General features: G+C 52.3%; 1 protein-coding gene across 1 annotated transcript in view; it reads left to right on the top strand.

Annotated features, from left to right (window-relative positions):
• Positions 1-498: 498 nt before the first annotated feature.
• The window catches only part of RCAN1 (regulator of calcineurin 1), a 95,879-nt gene continuing 76,195 nt past the window's right edge, over positions 499-20,182 (top strand). Inside the window, exon 1 of the mRNA XM_073668372.1 lies at positions 499-837. Coding sequence (XP_073524473.1) covers positions 649-837 — 189 coding nt within the window. The 5' untranslated portion in view covers positions 499-648. The remainder of the gene's footprint in view (positions 838-20,182) is intronic.

The following is a 20,182-nucleotide window of genomic DNA, read 5'->3' as shown; positions in this document are numbered from 1 at the left end:
TCAGACTCTCGCCTACCGTGGAAACCTTCAAAAGAAACCTGAAGACCCACCTCTTCCGACAAGCCTACAACCTGCAGTAACAACCGCTCCACCACACCACTGCACGACCAGCTCTACCCTCACCTACTGTATCCTCACCCATCCCTTGTAGATTGTGAGCCCTCGCGGGCAGGGTCCTCTCTCCTCCTGTACCACTCGCTGACTTGTATTGTTCAAAATTATTGTAATTGCTTGTGCTTTGTATACCCCTTTCACATGTATGGTGCCATGGAATAAATGGAGCTATAATAATAAACAATAATAATAATACAAAATTTCACTTTTAGGTGCGGTTTTAGCTGCTGTAGTTCTTACTTGACATCGGCAGGTGTCGCTGTTGTCACAGCGCTGTCCGCTCTATCATCCTGCAGCGGTATTTACTACATTCCAACAGCAGATGTCGCTGCGGCCTAAGCCATAACCAAGGAGACAGCTCTGCAGTGGTAGTTGACAGCAGTGCCCAGCAGGTGTCGCTGCGGCGGCGCCGTGACGTCAGCGTGCAGTAAGAAGTTGACACATTGCATCGGGCGATGTTCCGGCCGCCGCAGACAGGTTTCCGTCAGTGATGTCATCGTGATTGACGTCCCTGCTGCTACAGCTGCTGACGTCATGGACCAGGCCTTGCGGGAGTTCGCTGCCCACCTCGGGGTGTGTGAGGAGGCCCCCTGCTCTCAGCTGGCCGGAAACGACTGGGATTTCCTGGATATCGATATGGAGGAGATAGACCTGCGCTCCCTGCCGACCTCCATCATCTGCTGCAACCTGGAGGTCGGGGTCTTCTATGATGTCCGCTGCAGGGTGAGTGCAGGCTGCAGTATGGGGGGATGGGGAGATGCCCAGGTGCAGATGACGCCCCCCCAGTGCAAGAAGCCCTTACTGCGGGGTCACAAAAAATGTGATTATCCTACAAAAAGGGGCCCCTGCCCTCCTGACGCGCCCCCCTGCCCTCCTGACGCGCCCCCCTGCCCTCCTGACGCGCCCCCTGCCCTCCTGACGCGCCCCCCTGCCCTCCTGACGCGCCCCCTGCCTCCCGCCCTCCTGACGCGCCCCCCTGCCCTCCTGACGCGCCCCCCTGCCCCCCGCCCTCCCGACGCGCCCCCCGCCCTCCCGACGCGCCCCCCGCCCTCCTGACGCGCCCCCCGCCCTCCTGACGTGCCCCCGCTGGGGAATTATTGTAGCAGAGCTTTGTTTTTAGTATTATTTTAGTATTTTCCATTGTGCAGTTCCTCCTTTTATTCCTCCTGGAAATATATGACTTAAAGGGCCCCCTCCACCCCGGCACAGAAGACTGATTTTATACATATAGTCGCCCTACCTGGTGCCCTCCTGCATCCAAGATGGCCACCGCGGTGGAGGCAGGGGGTCCGACCGATCACTGCGGAGACCACCAGGTAGGGCGAATGTCACTTTTCAGTGCCAGGGTGGACAGTCGCTGTAATTAGTGTTAACATGGGTTCCCCAGTGCACGGACCGGCCTTGGGTCGGGAGAGTCCCTGCACTGCCAGCCGATTTATACGGCCGTTTGACTGTGCCTTTAAAGGGGTATTCCTATCTCCAAGGTCCTATCCCAATATGTAGTAGGTGTAATAATACTAATATTAGCGAATACCTCCAATTAGAAATGTAGTATAGTTCTTCTGATTCGCCGTCTCTTTCCTCATGTGCAGGGCATTGCAGTAGCTTAGGTATCCATGGTTACGACCACTGATATAGTGTCAGTTAGCTAGTTGCTAGTGGTTGTAACCATGGATACCTATGGTCCTGCAATGCCCTGCACATGAGGAAAGCGACATAGCTATTTCATCATCAGAAGAACTACACTACATTGCTAATATTATTATTACACCTACTACATATTGGGATAGGATAATGGAGATGGGAATACCCCTTTAACTTCCCACCTGACCCCTTTTCCCAATTAAAAAAAAAAAAGTCAGGTCTGTAAAAATCCCATCGAGGGAAAAAAGTTATTTTACCCATATGTTTAAGCAAAAAAAAAAGAAAAAAAATCATCCAGTCAGGGAGGGGTTAAAAGGCCCAGTAAATAGATCCCCGCGTGCGTCCTCGCGTCCCCCGATGTGACCCGTTACCTGGAAGGGACCTTTGCCCTGCACCAATGCATACTGGGAAAGCTTCATTATAAGCGCGCGTCAGGAGGGAAGATTGTGAAATTATAACTTCTGCGAGACGCGGATGCCAATCACAGCCCCCCAGAGGGGGCACCGGCAGAAGGACCCGTCGCCTCTCCTGACATCACTGTTACAGTAAATGCTTGTGTTCCCCATTATATAACATCTGCATCTTCTTAGAAATGTGGTAATTAAATGGACAACTGGGCGTCACCATTTGTCCTTAATAAATTGACATTAATTACCATTTACCCCTGTCAATGGGGCGTGGCCTTCCAAGATCTAATGCTGTTCTGTCAGTGCTAACTTTTATCAGGAGAGTGGTAACACCCGGACAATTATTTCTAAATTTCCAGGAGGAATAACAGAGGAGCGGTACATTGAAGAATGTAAAAAAAAAAAAAAAAAAAAAAAAAAGCCCCCAAAACTGTTTGAATTTTTTTTAAATGCATGTATTTACTAAGAAAAAGTTATGACTAATCGAAGAAAGGAGGAGAAAAATTACGCAAAAAAAATCGCTCGGAAGGGAAGAGGTTAAAGGTTGTTGTTTACTAGTCACCCCCCCTTGTAACATTAAAAATCAAAGTGCACCCCCCTCAGACCAGCACCATTCCAGCAAAGATCATGCTCTCTCTCCCGGAGCTCATGTGACCGCTGCAGCCTATCAGTGGCTGCTGATGGGCTGCAGCGGTCAGATGAGCATCAGGAGACACAGCGTCCGGGGGAGGGGATATGTCTCCTTTGTTATATGTATTTAACGAGTAACCATTTTTATTTTATAAATCAATAATATGTGTGAAAATAATGTTTTTCCTCACCCCCTCCTGGTCCAGCACCGGTCAGAGTCTCTGCCGCTGTTCCCATTGTCTGGTATTGTCTGCAGCGTTAAAATGGCGGCACGAGCCACTGAGCTCACTGATTGTCTGCAGCGCTGTTGACATATCATTAATGCTACAGACTATAATGGACACTGTGAGCAGCAGAGACTCCGCACCGGACCCAGGGAGGGTGAGTAAAGCGGAGTTTGTTTTTTGTTTTATTCTGCCAAACTGTAAACCCCCTTTTAGAAAGGGGAGGGGGTTGTTCAGTAGCGGACAACTCTTTTTAACCCTTCATATAATATCTGAAAGTCTGGAGGATATCGCCATGAACACTAGAGGGCGCTATGTGAGCATGCTATTGGCTTTGTTAGTAATTCTAGTTATTGTAGTGCAAGTGTATTCGCAGTAGGGGGCGCCATCTGCTTTATTATTTTGTTTAATGGCAGTGCATTAGAGGTGAGATGTACGGTACTTATTACCGCAGTGGTCATACTTGTGCGTTTGCATGTTATTAAAAATCCATTTGTCCCCAAGATTTGCAAAATATAGAAATAGTGACACACACAGGGGTGCGAATATACATCACTATGGACCTATCGAATGGGGTTAACCCTATAAGTGAGATAAATAAATAAACCCTTTCATATGACCTCTCAGGAAAAAAAAGTTGTCTGAAGGCGCTGGCCCTTTAAATCAGTCGACGCTACGTTACAGCTGGATTGTGGATCAGTGTGCGAGGAAATCCGACCGAGAGCGTCTGAAATCTCCTAATGGGAGAAAATAAATATTTCCTGCATTAAATATTAACACGGGGGGCAAGGGGGGACGTTAATGGTTTCTCGTCTTCTCTCTCCCTCCTCTTCAGCCTTCATCATCGGTAAATTTAACTCTTTCTTCTGTCACTTGCGCTTAGTTTGCTGCAATCTTTCAGGTCCCGGATTACCAGATGCCAGATTAAAGGGATAAATGTTGTGAAAAGGTTCTTTCAGTGGAGATAGGCGCGATATATTCCCGCCGGCTCTTACATGCCACCATAGTCTGCTGTGACTTCAGGATTTTGGGAAATAATCCAAAAAGGGACGAGGTTTACATGAACTCTGCCCAAAAAGTGGGCAGATCTGGGGGTGTACTTACTTCTCCATTCAAGATTTTGGTATATGTGTTGAAGGACCCACATCCACCTTCAGAATGGGGTTCTCCCAATGGGGAGGTGTGGTGGACGTGGTGCTCCGGACATGGTACCGCCCCGGCGGCTAAAGGGGAATATTTATAGCCTATCCACAGGACATGTAGATGTGGGTCCTACGTCTCTAGAACAGTGGGGGAGTCGCCAGCCACCGTGGTCAGGTGGGGACTGAATGATGAGGGGGTTGTGCTCGTGCCCTATGGGAGTCCTGAAATTGGCCAAGATGTCTGCTCTGCTGACTCTCATAGAAGTGAGTCGCACACGCGGCCAGCTCTTCTCTCAGTCCTGCATGGATGCGGCACGTTCACCCGGTGGTGTGGAGGTCCGGGGACCTCTGTTTTGGAGATGGGTGTCTACCCCAGAAGTGGTTTTGTCATGAATTTCTAAGACGGGAATGCACCTTTTAATGGAGGGTGGCTCTATTGAGTGCCTCTTTGGAAGTTGAGCGACTCTTATGATGTCTCATTGACGGGTGCCCCCCAGGGCGAATGCACGGCTGGCAGCTATCGGACCCTTGTCCTGGCAGGTACCTGGGCATCATCAGCTCTGCCCACCTCCCATTGTGGACCAACACCTCAGGCCAGTGATGGAGAACCTTTTAGAGACTGAATGCCCAAACTGCAACCCCCAGCTTTCTAGCCCCTGACCGATACGACATGGAGGCACGTGCGACCGAGTCACAAGAAAGTGGCATGTGCCTGACGCCCAGGTTGCCATAAACAGGTGACGGGCCGGCCGTTTTCTTGCCCCTCGACCTAATTGTGGGTCCCGCCTCACCCACCACTGGCCAATATCATTAATTATGAACGTTTATCAGAGTTTCCCTTTAATTAGTGACTTTTTCCCCTCCGGACCTTCGACCGTTGTGACATTTTTCCTTTCCATTTTCCAGGTTGCGTCCATTTATCCGTCACTGGATTTATTCCTCCCCTGAAATTGTTCCATTTAATATTATTGGAAAACTCATAATTTACAGACGATCGGTGGAAACAAGTCCGGTCCGATTCCATTACTGAGTGATTCCGAGCGCTGCTCCTGGGTTAATGACGGAAATCATTTTTTTATTAGATCTGAAGTCTGCACTTGGTAGATCTTCTGTTTCTGGGGAGGCTGAGGGATCGCTGGCACTCGTACGGCCGCTCCGTTATTCCTGTTACCTCTCTTGGGCGGTTGTCATGGTCATCAGGTTTTATGCACTTCTTGTATATCTTTCGGGTGTCTTGTGCCTGGGAGCGCCCCCCCCACACTTGTAAACTAAAAAAGGCGAACAACGCGTTTCAGACTTTCTTGAAATGTCTAATAAAACAGAGCAAATATGGCCACGTGCCGGACATCCAGACGCCATGATGGTGTGGTGTTTTGCCCCTATCGTGTCTGCTCCCACCCTGTTGTCTTATGCACCCCATTGTATTCCGGATTTACCGATCCGTAGACTGTGCCCATAGATTCCTAGGGGACATGTTGTCAAATTTTACACATGGTTTTTTTTTTTGCTTTAATAAATGTTTGACTGGTGAATGAGACTGAGCTGCAGTACCAGGCATGGCCACAATGTTAAAGGTGGCGCTATGCCCATAAAAATAAAAGAAGATGATGATACACTTGTTAGAGCACCACAGGCTTTGGGATTGTGCCCCCCACCAATCAACCCTAAGCAAATCAGACGGGCGTATTTATGCACCCATATTACAGACACAAACCCGAAACAGGGTATAGCGACCTGAAGTGACAGCTCTAGAGACGCCTAGAAATGGGGCGACCAGGACTTTAAAAAAAAAAAATCTTTCATTTATAGGAAGCAAATGAATCAGTTTGTGGGAGGAATGGAGTGGTGGGAAGAGGGGGATGCAGCTGAAGTTTCCATTTATGCGCCTGTATTTACCAAATACTGGGAGACAAGGAAGCTTCAGCTGCATCCCCCTCCTCCCACCACTCCATTCCTCCCACAAACTGATTCATTTTCTTCCTATAAAATTAAAGATTTTTTTTTTTTTTTTTTAAATCTTTGCATTTTTATTACCGCAAATAAAATGCACGGCAGCCACAAAGTGTGAACGGAGCCAAAACAGCCCGATGATTGGCGGAGCTTTCAGAAGGAAGCCTAATCCTAATCAGTGTCTGTGCGATTGACTGATTTACGCAGCCAAGAAATCCTTGATCCTGGCAGCACATCGTCCCCCCTGCAAAGCAAAAGATCGTTCCTCCCGAGTCCCCACGCTGTATAATATTATTGATTGGTGGTCTTTATGGACAAGATTAAGACCCCTCTTCCAATCATCCACTCTGTGGATGCAGCAGATGTGAGCGGCGCTGATTCCAGCTGTTCCTTTCCCATGGACGGTCTGTCATTATGGAGCTCTTCAGGGCTGGATACAGCGCCCTCCTCTCCTTTGATGGTGCACGCAGCCTCAGAACATATATTTAGCTGGCTCTGACTTTTGAAGCTAAGATTAGTCAGTTCTTTGTGAATTTACTCTAGGCAGCACATCATAGGCAGCACACCAGCCCCCACTAACCACAGAATGAACAACATGTTTTTGGTTTACGGAGCGGGGCGCGTTCTGCTGCGGCACCTGGTGCAGAGCTCCGTCCTACGGGATGTTCTGCATGTGAGTGATCTGTATATAAACTCCCATGGATAAGCGCTGTCTTAGGCAATGTTCAGACACTACGTTCAGAACCAGGTTTTGTTGCATTTTTAGTGCTGATTTCATGTGATTTGTCTACGGTATATGTTTTATTCACCCAAAAACACCGCAAAAGAATTTTTTGCAATTTTTTTGTGGTGGTTTTTTTCACTTTCTCATTGCTTTCGATGGTTGTTAAAAAAAGCTGCAAAAGTGCTGAAAAACTTGACACGCTGCAGCTTTCAAAAATGCAGCAGTTCTCAAATGCGATCAAGAAAAAAAACAAGCGCATGCGTGAGATTCCTGAGATCTCAGAGCTGTAAAAAAAAAGCTGCAAACATTAGGCTCCGTTCACACGTTGCATTTTTTTCCCCAGTGTTTTTAATGCAAATTAAAAGCTGCTTTTTACAGTTTCAGCAAAAGCTTTGAGATTTCAGAAATCTCATGCACGCACTTTTTTTTTTTTTTTCCTGACTTAATTGGAAAACTGCTGCGTTTTCTAAATCTGCAGCATGTCAAGTCATTGAGCATTTTGACAGCGTTTTTCACCCATAGAAATCAATGAGAAAGTTGCGTTTTTGGTAAATCTAAGCAACTTTATTAAACATATGCGGGTGGCTGCAGAAATGCAACGTGTGAACGTAGCTTTACAATCAACAATGGCGGCATTGTGTCCTTTAAAGGGGTCGTCCAGCAGATGAAAAATAAAAACGCTCAGACAGGGTTAAAAATACATAAACCAACTTCGATCCCCACCGCTCCCATTCTGATGGTCTCCCGTCCTGGCCGGTCTCTACTTCTCGGTTCCGTCTGAACATGACCGATTTATCTTTTTACTCCATCTTTTATGGAAAACCATGTGCCGTGAAAATCTGACCGGTGATTCCTGACTCCATGCTCTCTGTAGATATTTCTCACGGACTTCGAAGGCGTTGTCTCATTGAGATGACTCCCGTGTCGCCCATGTTGAGCGCTGAGCTGTTCTCCCGGCCATCTGCGCCTCGTTGCTGACATTTCTTTTTCCACCTTCCATCATCTGGGATGAAGGTCAGACCTCTGTGTTTGTTTTCCATCGGAGGGATTCATTGACCCTTCCTGCCCTCCTGGACTCTGCCCAGGACATGTTTTACTCCCGTCAATTGTTTTACAATTTCTTTCCATCCCTACAAGCTAATAAAAAACTCGAGCACAAAACAAGATGAGAGGCTAAGAAGCCACCTGAAGAAGGCGGCAAACGACGGCTTTCTTATACCTTGTGTATCGTATATTGCTGGCTTCCTGTCCATAGTCAGATTTTATGTATCAGAGCAACTTGTTAATACACTTTCCTAAGCACCGTGTATGTTCAACGTTTGCCATATAGAAGTAAAATAACTTTGCAAATAGAGTAGAATTTTTTTTTTCTATGTCTCCACGGTAACAGACTACAAGCAAACCCAGTGTAGTCTGAAGCCTGGATGTTTGCAGGCTCTATCTGTTACTTTTCATTCGATAGGGTAGAAAGAAGTAATGGGACAAAAGGACAGTAGCATGGCTATAGGATTAGACTAAACCACCTTTGTATGAATGGGAGCTGTCCACCCAAAACGATAGGATTGGTCAAAACTATAAACAACTCCCATAGAAGTTAATGGAGATTGCTGTGCATGCTCGGCCACTTCTTCATTCCCGGATCCCATAGAAGTTAATGGAGAGAGCTGTGCATGCACGGCCACTACTTCATTCCCGGATCCCATAGAAGTTAATGGAGAGAGCTGTGCATGCACGGCCACTACTTCATTCCGGGACCTCATAGAAGTTAATGGAGAGGGCTGTGCATGCATGGCCACTTCTTCATTCCCAGACCCCATAGAAGTTAATGGAGAGAGCTGTGCATGCACGGCCACTTCTTCATTCCCGGACCCCATAGAAGGTAATAGAGAGAGCTGTGCATATGCGGTAACTTCTTTATTCCTGGACCCCATAGAAGGTAATGGAGAGAGCTGTACATACGTGGCCACTTCTTCATTCCCGGACCCCATAGAAGGTAATAGAGAGAGCTGTGCATATGCGGTAACTTATTAATTCCCAGACCCCATAGAAGGTAATGGAGAGAGCTGTGCATGCGCGCCCACTTCTTCATTCCCGGACTCCATAGAAGTTAATGGAGAGAGCTTTGCATGCACGGCCACTTCTTCATTCCCGGATCCCATAGAAGTTAATGGAGAGAGCTGTGCATGTGCAGCCACTTCTTCATTCCCGGATCCCTTAGAAGGTAATGGAGAGAGCTGTGCATGCGCGGCCACTTCTTCATTCCCGGATCCCATAGAAGTTAATGGAGAGAGCTGTGCATGCGCGGCCACTTCTTCATTCCTGTCCGGTCCCATTTCTCATGATAGATTTGGGACTGACCACAAATGAAATGCTTTAAAGAGACTCTGTCAGCAGAGAATGACTGTTCAAACCAAGCACAGGCGCTCTGTGCACCCTTAGTGCGGCATAAAGATTTAAGTGCACCATCCCACCTGCTTGTTTTGCCTCCACCTCCCTTCGCCCCACCCCCCCACCCCTGAGATTGACGACTCTGGCTTGATAGAGCCAGAGAAGGGTGGAGATAGATGGAAAATAAGTAGGTGGGAAGGTGCACTTAAATCTTTAGCCACTCTAAGGGTGCACAGAGCGCCTGTGCTTGGTTTGAACAGTCATTCTCTGCTGACAGTCCCTTTTAAATATTATCCTGCAGTTACTCTTTAAACGTCCTAGATGTGTTAGATGAGCTGCCGTGTGAAGCATAACCCCATGGGGACAAGCGGCCCTTTATCCAGTAGGGATCCTGGGGATCGGATAACCCATTAATGTACAGCATTTCTTTCCCTACTGATTAACCCATTGTTGGCTTCAGTACAGAACAGATTTTTCTTAGACTTTAACTGGTTGAAAAACTTGTGTAATTACATTTTATTCTTCAGTTGCAAGGGAAAAAAAATAAGTGCCCCCCACGTGTAAACTATTTTTGTGTTCCTCTCCAATACTGCAGACTCACTGCTATAGAGCTGCCAGTCACGGCTTGTGACCAGAGCTTGCACCATACAGTACAGTCAGCGTCACACGCTTTGTTCCTTCTAACCGAGAAACCTGACACGGTGCAAGAAGCGGCCAAGATACCGCCATGTCTGAGTCAGCACCATCGGACTTTCCAGGCCTCACAATTAACAATGCAGCCTTTTAAATATAAGCACTGGGGGGGCGTCATAAAATCCCACCGAATGGAAAATCACCTGCAGGACAGCAATGTGTGGCGCTAGCACTGGGAGCGAGTGCGGACGGCAGGACTGCATCAGTGCCTTCTTATTTATTGCAGATCTTGACCTGGATCGTTTACCGGCTGGCCCCGGGCCAGAGGGTTTCACCTCATATTTTCCATGTGTTCCTAGTAATTCACCCTCGTAAAATCCTCGCTACATTACGGCTTATAAATCTAACCGCGGTAACATAGGAAAGAGTGATAACTGGGGGGAGGTGTACAGAGCTTTTTTTACCGTATCCCTTACATTTTTTTTAAGGTATATTCACATGGGGCAGAAAACCTGCAACGTATTACATTTAATTAAAGCAAAGTGGATGAGATTGTAACAGATTATTGATCGTTTGGTCCCCATACCCGTTGCATCTTGTCGGCAGGCTCAACAGTTGGTAACCAGCCACGAGTTAGGGGGCCCGACTCGACTGCTGGTAGTCTGCCATGGGCTTGACGCTACTGCTGCTAGACCGCGACGGGGGGTTCATCAGTTGGCAGCCTGGCGTAAGGCGACTCAACTCGACGGCTGGGCCACGGGGGGCGGGAGGGGGGAAAACTCGGCTTGACGGCTGGGCCACAGTGGGGGGGGGCTCGGCTCAATGGCTGAGCCACAGGAGGGTGGGAGGGGACTCTGCTTGACGGCTGGCAGCCCGTCATGAGGGGGCTCTGCTCGACGGCTGGCAGCCCGTCATGAGGGGACTCTGCTTGACGGCTGGCAGCCCGTCATGAGGGGGCTCTGCTCGACGGCTGGCAGCCCGTCATGAGGGGGCTCTGCTCGACGGCTGGCAGCCCGTCATGAGGGGGCTCTGCTCGACGGCTGGCAGCCCGCCACGAGGGGGCTCTGCTCGACGGCTGGCAGCCCGCCACGAGGGGGCTCTGCTCGACGGCTGGCAGCCCGCCACGAGGGGGCTCTGCTCGACGGCTGGCAGCCCGCCACGAGGGGGCTCTGCTCGACGGCTGGCAGCCCGCCACGAGGGGGCTTTCCTTGATGGTAGGTAGTGTTCCTTTCTGATCAGTCCTGATTATTGGCTAAAGATTGGGAATAATCAGGAAGTAACGCTCGCTCGGCCAGTTATCAGTCCATGTAATAATTCCAGTAGCCTTCATCTTCCTGTACTGCCTACCGGGATCGTCTCCACTCACTCTGTGCAGATGTTGGGTGTTATAACCATTAGGTGTGCACAGAATATTCCATCAGAGATCTGTCGTGCTCTGTTACCCAGATTTGCTCTTTGTATACAGAGGACTCATCTCGATGGTCACATTTTTCTGCCAGACATGATTTTTCCAGCCTATTTCCATATGATGACCTTCTCAGTATGGAAATCTAAACAGATACGTGCAGATAGTCCTTCCATTCACGGCTAGTTTCCATTATTTTAAATGCCTATGACTTTATTTTTTTCCTTAATAAATATCTGAAATGCAGGTTTATTTATTTTTTGCCTTTTTAAAACTACAAAAATCACATAGAAAAAAGAAATAAAAAGGGTCCCTTAACCTTAGTTTGGACTGTTCAATAACTTTAGTGACAAGGCTGTATACCTTTTTAGTGATATGTTATTAGTTTAGTATAATGGAAATCCCTTTTAAGGCCGGTGTGAGAGGAGGACGGGCTGCAGTCAGGGCATCGCACCCGTTGGCTCGCCAACTTGATCAGGTCCAAAATCCACTGTGTCACATTTAGTACCGTGCCTAAAGTTTGAGTCTAGCTGTAGCCTTAAAGGGGATGTCACTTTAGAGCCGAACATAGACGTCTGTCCACTGTCCATGTACGGACTGGCTGCGGGTCTCCCGACCTGAACTCAACGGCCTCATCTGTGTCTACGCGGTTGTTGAGTTTGGGTCAGTGGTCGCCCATGCTCACTACCATTGGAGCGGGCTCTGTAGTTGTGTCTGCTCCCCACTTGACAGTAAACGGCTGTGTCATACAGCCAGCAGCAGTGACCAGAGAGAGCTCCAATTGCAGCATTTAAAGGGACTCAATGACTGTTCAGAGTACAGGCTATTGGTGCACCCTTGGTGTGGCTAAACATTTAAGTGCACCTTCCCACTTAACTTGTTTTCCATCTTTCTTCTCCCTTTCTTGGCACTATGAAGTCAAAGCTGCCAATCAAAGATGGGGGAGTATACAGATAGAGGGAAAACAAATAGATGGGAAGGTGCAATGAACTGTTTGGCCACACCAAGGGTGCACCAAGCGAATGTGCTTGGTTTGAAAAGTCATTAAGAGCTGACAGACTCCCTTTAAGGGGGTTAACCTGCAGCAATCATTTGCTAACAAAAGGTATTTAAGTCCATCCATCCTTCCTCTGTTCAGGGATTGCTATATGTGCAATAGTCCAATGTTATAAATTATAAAATTATTTAAGCCATATGGAAAAAGCTGCAAAAATCGGAAAAAAAAAAGAAGAAAAATCCAAAAGCCAAAAGGGTCATTGATCGGATGTCGCACCTTTCTAAAAAATTGCTATAAAAAGTGATTAAAACATCAAATGTATCCCAAAATGGTACAAATAAAAACTACAGCAAAAAAAAAAACAACTAAAAAACAAATCCAGATCCACAAAAATGGTGACACATGGTTCCTGCAGAAAACAAACCCCGGCTGCAGAAACGAATATTGGCCCCGGCAAGCAGAAGTTTCGACTGCTTTCTCTGAGAAAGAGATGCGTCTGGTTGCTCCTCGCAGGGAGTATGGCTGAGCTGCAATACCACTCAAAGCCTGTGGACAGGGGTGGCGCTGTTTATGAAAGAAAGTTTTAATCATAATGCACAACCATGTTCTCATTGAGAGGGTGATAAAAAGTGGGTGTGGGTGAAAGATGGAGTTATTTTAGGAACTTTTAGTCAATTACTGTCAGTTATCAGTGTCGGAGCCAAGTGGATACGCCAGTTCTGTCTAAGTAATGTGAATATAATATTAAATAAATTTTTAATTGCTCAGGCTCGCATTCCTGAAAGTGTGAAGCCGAAACAAACATTGTAACTCGGGTATTGAAGAGGGACCGGTGACATTTTCCATGAGGTCATCATCGCGGGAGCTCGCTCATTAGAGGTGTGTCAATGGAAAAATCTCTCCGAGGACGGGCCTTACGCCGTTACAAGCTTTTTTGTTTGGCACAGCCGACTGCTAAGTAATTGGAAAACCAAATTGCAGGGCTTGACTCCGTGAGACTGAGGTTAGGTTATGCAATCACAATGTCTGGCCGCTTCAGGGCGAGATATAGAAAGAAGCCTCTTTTTGTTGTCATGCCTTGGCAGCCTCGGTGCTGCGGAGGATTAGGTGTGGGTCCTCAGGGCTTATTGGGGGGGTTTTCATGTTTGTTTCCTTCGTAATTGTTTGTAAAATTAATGGGGTTGTACAGGGTTAGAAAAACATGGCTACTGGTGTCCAAACAGCACCACACCTGTCCACTGGTTGCTTGTGGTATTGCAGTTCTGCTGTAGTCGCGTCATTCACACAACCCATGGACATAGGAAGAAACCTTGTCAGGGCCGTCCCCGAAACGCGTAGTTATGCTATCAAAACTATTCTTCATCATTCACCTGTGGTTCGTCCTCCCTCACCGCAGCGCTCTAAGAAAATGGTTTTCTAACCGTGAACAAGGCCTAGGAGACCTCTCCATTATGTGAATGCGCTAAGTTGTCATCTCTCGTTGGGTCTGTCAGTGCGACTCTCCGGCCCTTACTGGGGTCTCAAAATTTGACTTCATTGGCCATATAGACAGGAGTTGTTGACTCCTTTTTATTCCGGTTGGGTAATGATAGTTTCCATGATCGCTGGAACGGGTCACTTTTCTCTCCTTTAGAATGGAGTGGCAGTGCGCTTACTTCATTCATTCTCTATGGGATTGCTGGAGCGCTGCACTCTTTCTCCAGCTGTCCCATAGAGAATGAATGAAGCGGTGATCGCATACGCACACTGACGCTCCATTCGATTGCTAGAAAAGTGACCCTTCCCGGAGATCGGTGGCGGTGCCATCAGTCAGACCCCATTGATCAATTAATTGTCACATCTCTTGTGAATAGGTGATGGCTTCTTCCAACCAGAATAGGTGAAAAAGTTAAGCTCGTTTTCTACTTGGCTTTTAGGATGAGCTTTAACTTTAGATGCCGGGTAGGACCCCTTTGGTTGCGTCCCATCGATGGCTCTTATTGTTTCGCACAGTCGGTGTCCGTCTCCATAAGTGTAACTCCTATCTGAAATCGGCTTGTAAATCGCTGTGCCGAACCTAAGTGATAGAGTAAATGCTGCTATGAGCCGCGCTCTTGGATCCCGCACACTTTTTCCATCCGCTTCAGCAGCAGCTGGTTTACATATCACTCCCGAGCCTTTAACAAGCTGCCTATATAATCAGTGTTTCCATGAGGACCGCTCTATTTTCTATCAAACCCCAGTGACCTAGCCAAAATAGCAGGAAGTCTTAAGTGGGGAGTATCGTTCCCGACTGTTTCCTTTGTTGAGATTCTTCGTCTAAGCGCTCAGGGAGGAGATAAGATCCATGAATGTTTATTTTGTCTTTTCTACATCCAGGACGGCACAGACTGTGAGGGTTGCACCAGTATCGATGCATCTTCCCCATAACGCCCGTATAAACCGACTCCAGGTTGATGTGGGTCCCGGGGTGACAGTCTCAATGGGTCGCTCTTCGCTTTTGATTTTCTTTCTTCTCGCTTTCCAAAAGCTATAATGAATTTCTTTTCCGATTGATAGAAATGCGTCGGGGCTCGTTTTTTGTTTTTTATTTTTGAAGTGCGTTGAAAAATTACCAAAACACAGCTTGGACTTCATAGGTGAACATGGCAGACGCAGGGACCTTCAGTAGACCCTGGGCTACCATGACATTCCCATTCGCACCGCATTTCCAACCTCTTAAATGCCGCTATCTCAGTGTTAAACGGCTGCAATTTCCGCTACCTTCAATTGCAACTAGGGAAGGGCAGACCGCTGGAAGTTCGGGTTCTGGTACCTGACCCCAACTTTATTTAAAAGTTTGGTTCAGGTACCAGAACCCGAACGCAATTGAAAATAAAGGATGGCCGAACTCTGAAAGAAGGCGAAAATTAAAATCTCTTTTCTCTCTCCCTCTCCTCTCTCTCCCCTCTCAATTCAATTCAATTCAATACAATACAAATAGGCTTTATTGACAGGACCAAAATACAATTAGTGTTGCCAAAGCAAGAAAAAGTAAGTGTGATGGGGAGGATGCTTGTGGGGATGGGATGTTGCGGGGCACAATTTTGGCAGTAAAAGTCCTTTCGGGAGTCTTGCCTTCCTCTCAGCTCTGTCCCATCTCTCTCTCGCCCCCGTCTCTCTCTCTCGCCCCCGTCTCTCTCTCTCGCCCCCGTCTCTCTCTCTCGCCCCCGTCTCTCTCTCTCGCCCCCGTCTCTCTCTCTCGCCCCGTCTCTCTCTCTCGCCCCCGTCTCTCTCTCTCGCCCCCGTCTCTCTCTCTCGCCCCCGTCTCTCTCTCTCTCTCGCCCCCCGTCTCTCTCTCTCGCCCCCCGTCTCTCTCTCTCTCTCGCCCCCCGTCTCTCTCTCTCTCGCCCCCGTCTCTCTCTCTCTCGCCCCCCGTCTCTCTCTCTCTCGCCCCCGTCTCTCTCTCTCGCCCCCGTCTCTCTCTCTCGCCCCCGTCTCTCTCTCTCGCCCCCGTCTCTCTCTCTCGCCCCCGTCTCTCTCTCTCGCCCCCGTCTCTCTCTCTCGCCCCCGTCTCTCTCTCTCGCCCCCGTCTCTCTCTCTCGCCCCCGTCTCTCTCTCTCGCCCCCGTCTCTCTCTCTCGCCCCCGTCTCTCTCTCTCGCCCCCCGTCTCTCTCTCTCTCGCCCCCCGTCTCTCTCTCTCTCTCTCTCTCGCCCCCCGTCCTCTCTCTCTCTCCGCCCCCCGTCTCTCTCTCTCTCGCCCCCCGTCTCTCTCTCTCTCTCGCCCCCCGTCTCTCTCTCTCTCGCCCCCCGTCTCTCTCTCTCTCGCCCCCCGTCTCTCTCTCTCTCGCCCCCCGTCTCTCTCTCTCTCGCCCCCCGTCTCTCTCTCTCTCGCCCCCCGTCTCTCTCTCTCTCGCCCCCGTTCTCTCTCTCTCGCCCCCGTCTCTCTCTCTCTCGCCCCCGTCTCTCTCTCTCTCGCCCCCGTCTCTCTCTCTCTCTCGCCCCCGTCTCTCTCTCTCTCGCCCCCGTCTTCTCTCTCTCTCGCCCCCCGTCTCTCTCTCTCTCTCGCCCCCCGTCTCTTCTCTCTCTCGCCCCCCGTCTCTCTCTCTCTCTCGCCCCCGTCTCTCTCTCTCTCGCCCCCCGTCTCTCTCTCTCTCGCCCCCCGTCTCTCTCTCTCTCGCCCCCCGTCTCTCTCTCTCTCGCCCCCCGTCTCTCTCTCTCTCGCCCCCCGTCTCTCTCTCTCTCGCCCCCCGTCTCTCTCTCTCTCGCCCCCCGTCTCTCTCTCTCGCCCCCGTCTCTCTCTCTCTCGCCCCCGTCTCTCTCTCTCTCGCCCCCCGTCTCTCTCTCTCTCGCCCCCCGTCTCTCTCTCTCTCGCCCCCCGTCTCTCTCTCTCTCGCCCCCCGTCTCTCTCTCTCTCGCCCCCCGTCTCTCTCTCTCTCTCGCCCCCCGTCTCTCTCTCTCTCTCGCCCCCGTCTCTCTCTCTCTCTCTCGCCCCCCGTCTCTCTCTCTCTCTCGCCCCCCGTCTCTCTCTCTCTCTCGCCCCCCGTCTCTCTCTCTCTCGCCCCCCGTCTCTCTCTCTCTCGCCCCCCGTCTCTCTCTCTCTCTCGCCCCCCGTCTCTCTCTCTCTCGCCCCCCGTCTCTCTCTCTCGCCCCCCGTCTCTCTCTCTCTCTCGCCCCCCGTCTCTCTCTCTCGCCCCCCGTCTCTCTCTCTCTCTCGCCCCCCGTCTCTCTCTCTCTCGCCCCCCGTCTCTCTCTCTCTCGCCCCCCGTCTCTCTCTCTCTCTCTCGCCCCCCGTCTCTCTCTCTCTCGCCCCCCGTCTCTCTCTCTCTCTCGCCCCCCGTCTCTCTCTCTCTCTCGCCCCCCGTCTCTCTCTCTCTCTCGCCCCCCGTCTCTCTCTCTCTCTCGCCCCCCGTCTCTCTCTCTCTCGCCCCCCGTCTCTCTCTCTCTCTCGCCCCCCGTCTCTCTCTCTCTCTCTCGCCCCCCGTCTCTCTCTCTCTCTCGCCCCCCGTCTCTCTCTCTCTCGCCCCCCGTCTCTCTCTCTCTCGCCCCCCGTCTCTCTCTCTCTCTCGCCCCCCGTTCTCTCTCTCTCTCGCCCCCCGTCTCTCTCTCTCTCTCGCCCCCCGTCTCTCTCTCTCTCTCGCCCCCCGTCTCTCTCTCTCGCCCCCGTCTCTCTCTCTCGCCCCCCGTCTCTCTCTCTCGCCCCCGTCTCTCTCTCTCGCCCCCGTCTCTCTCTCTCGCCCCCCGTCTCTCTCTCTCTCTCGCCCCCCGTTCTCTCTCTCTCTCTCGCCCCCCGTCTCTCTCTCTCTCTCGCCCCCCCGTCTCTCTCCCTCTCGCCCCCCGTCTCTTCTCTCTCTCTCTCGCCCCCCGTCTCTCTCTCTCTCTCGCCCCCCGTCTCTCTCTCTCTCTCGCCCCCCGTCTCTCTCTCTCGCCCCCCGTCTCTCTCTCTCGCCCCCCGTCTCTTCTCTCTCGCCCCCCGTCTCTCTCTCTCTCTCGCCCCCCGTCTCTCTCTCTCTCGCCCCCCGTCTCTCTCTCTCTCGCCCCCGTCTCTCTCTCTCTCTCGCCCCCCGTCTCTCTCTCTCTCGCCCCCCGTCTCTCTCTCTCTCGCCCCCCGTCTCTCTCTCTCGCCCCCCGTCTCTCTCTCTCTCGCCCCCCGTCTCTCTCTCTCTCTCTCGCCCCCCGTCTCTCTCTCTCGCCCCCGTCTCTCTCTCTCGCCCCCCGTCTCTCTCTCTCTCGCCCCCCGTCTCTCTCTCTCTCTCTCTCGCCCCCCGTCTCTCTCTCTCTCTCGCCCCCCGTCTCTCTCTCTCTCGCCCCCCGTTCTCTCTCTCTCTCTCGCCCCCCGTCTCTCTCTCTCTCTCGCCCCCCGTCTCTCTCTCTCTCTCGCCCCCCGTCTCTCTCTCTCTCTCGCCCCCCGTCTCTCTCTCTCTCTCCGCCCCCGTCGCCTCTCTCTCTCTCTCGCCCCCGTCTCTCTCTCTCTCGCCCCCCGTCTCTCTCTCTCTCTCGCCCCCCGTCTCTCTCTCTCTCGCCCCCCGTCTCTCTCTCTCTCGCCCCCCGTCTCTCTCTCTCTCGCCCCCCGTCTCTCTCTCTCTCTCGCCCCCCGTCTCTCTCTCTCTCGCCCCCCGTCTCTCTCTCTCGCCCCCCGTCTCTCTCTCTCTCGCCCCCCGTCTCTCTCTCTCTCTCGCCCCCCGTCTCTCTCTCTCTCTCGCCCCCCGTCTCTCTCTCTCTCTCGCCCCCCGTCTCTCTCTCTCTCGCCCCCCGTCTCTCTCTCTCTCGCCCCCCGTCTCTCTCTCTCTCTCGCCCCCCGTCTTCTCTCTCTCTCGCCCCCCGTCTCTCTCTCTCTCGCCCCCCGTCTCTCTCTCTCTCGCCCCCCGTCTCTCTCTCTCTCGCCCCCCGTCTCTCTCTCTCTCGCCCCCCGTCTCTCTCTCTCTCGCCCCCCGTTCTCTCTTCTCTCGCCCCCCGTCTCTCTCTCTCTCGCCCCCCGTCTCTCTCTCTCTCTCGCCCCCCGTCTCTCTCTCTCGCCCCCCGTCTCTCTCTCTCTCGCCCCCCGTCTCTCTCTCTCTCGCCCCCCGTCTCTCTCTCTCTCGCCCCCCGTCTCTCTCTCTCTCGCCCCCCGTCTCTCTCTCTCTCGCCCCCCGTCTCTCTCTCTCTCGCCCCCGTCTCTCTCTCTCGCCCCCCGTCTCTCTCTCTCGCCCCCCGTCTCTCTCTCTCTCGCCCCCCGTCTCTCTCTCTCTCGCCCCCCCGTCTCTCTCTCTCTCGCCCCCCGTCTCTCTCTCTCTCTCGCCCCCGTCTCTCTCTCTCCCCCGCTCTCTCTCGCCCCCCGTCTCTCTCTCTCTCGCCCCCCGTCTCTCTCTCTCTCGCCCCCGTCTCTCTCTCTCGCCCCCGTCTCTCTCTCTCGCCCCCCGTCTCTCTCTCTCTCGCCCCCCGTCTCCTCTCTCTCTCTCGCCCCCCGTCTCTCTCTCTCGCCCCCCGTCTCTCTCTCTCGCCCCCCGTCTCTCTCTCTCGCCCCCCGTCTCTCTCTCTCTCGCCCCCCGTCTCTCTCTCTCGCCCCCCGTCTCTCTCTCTCGCCCCCCGTCTCTCTCTCTCGCCCCCCGTCTCTCTCTCTCGCCCCCCGTCTCTCTCTCTCGCCCCCCGTCTCTCTCTCTCGCCCCCCGTCTCTCTCTCTCGCCCCCCGTCTCTCTCTCTCTTCCGCCCCCCGTCTCTCTCTCTCGCCCCCCGTCTCTCTCTCTCGCCCCCCGTCTCTCTCTCTCCCCCGTCTCTCTCTCCGCCCCCCGTCTCTCTCTCTCGCCCCCCGTCTCTCTCTCTCGCCCCCCGTCTCTCTCTCTCGCCCCCCGTCTCTCTCTCTCGCCCCCCGTCTCTCTCTCTCGCCCCCCGTCTCTCTCTCTCTCGCCCCCCGTCTCTCTCTCTCGCCCCCCGTCTCTCTCTCTCGCCCCCCGTCTCTCTCTCTCGCCCCCCGTCTCTCTCTCTCTCGCCCCCCGTCTCTCTCTCTCGCCCCCCGTCTCTCTCTCTCGCCCCCCGTCTCTCTCTCTCGCCCCCCGTCTCTCTCTCTCGCCCCCCGTCTCTCTCTCTCGCCCCCCGTCTCTCTCTCTCGCCCCCCGTCTCTCTCTCTCGCCCCCCGTCTCTCTCTCTCGCCCCCCGTCTCTCTCTCTCGCCCCCCGTCTCTCTCTCTCGCCCCCCGTCCTCTCTCTCTCGCCCCCCGTCTCTCTCTCTCGCCCCCCGTCTCTCTCTCTCGCCCCCCGTCTCTCTCTCTCGCCCCCCGTCTCTCTCTCTCGCCCCCCGTCTCTCTCTCTCTCGCCCCCCGTCTCTCTCTCTCGCCCCCCGTCTCTCTCTCGCCCCCCGTCTCTCTCTCTCTCGCCCCCCGTCTCTCTCTCTCGCCCCCCCGTCTCTCTCTCTCGCCCCCCGTCTCTCTCTCTCGCCCCCCGTCTCTCTCTCTCGCCCCCCGTCTCTCTCTCTCTCGCCCCCCGTCTCTCTC

This window comes from Phyllobates terribilis, unplaced genomic scaffold, assembly GCF_046119375.1.
Source record: "Phyllobates terribilis strain yellow unplaced genomic scaffold, ASM4611937v1 Scaffold_2__4_contigs__length_985480577, whole genome shotgun sequence".
Taxonomy (NCBI): Eukaryota; Metazoa; Chordata; class Amphibia; order Anura; family Dendrobatidae; genus Phyllobates; species Phyllobates terribilis.
Note: the sequence above shows the minus strand (reverse complement) of the source record. Positions and strands in the feature narration are given on the sequence as shown.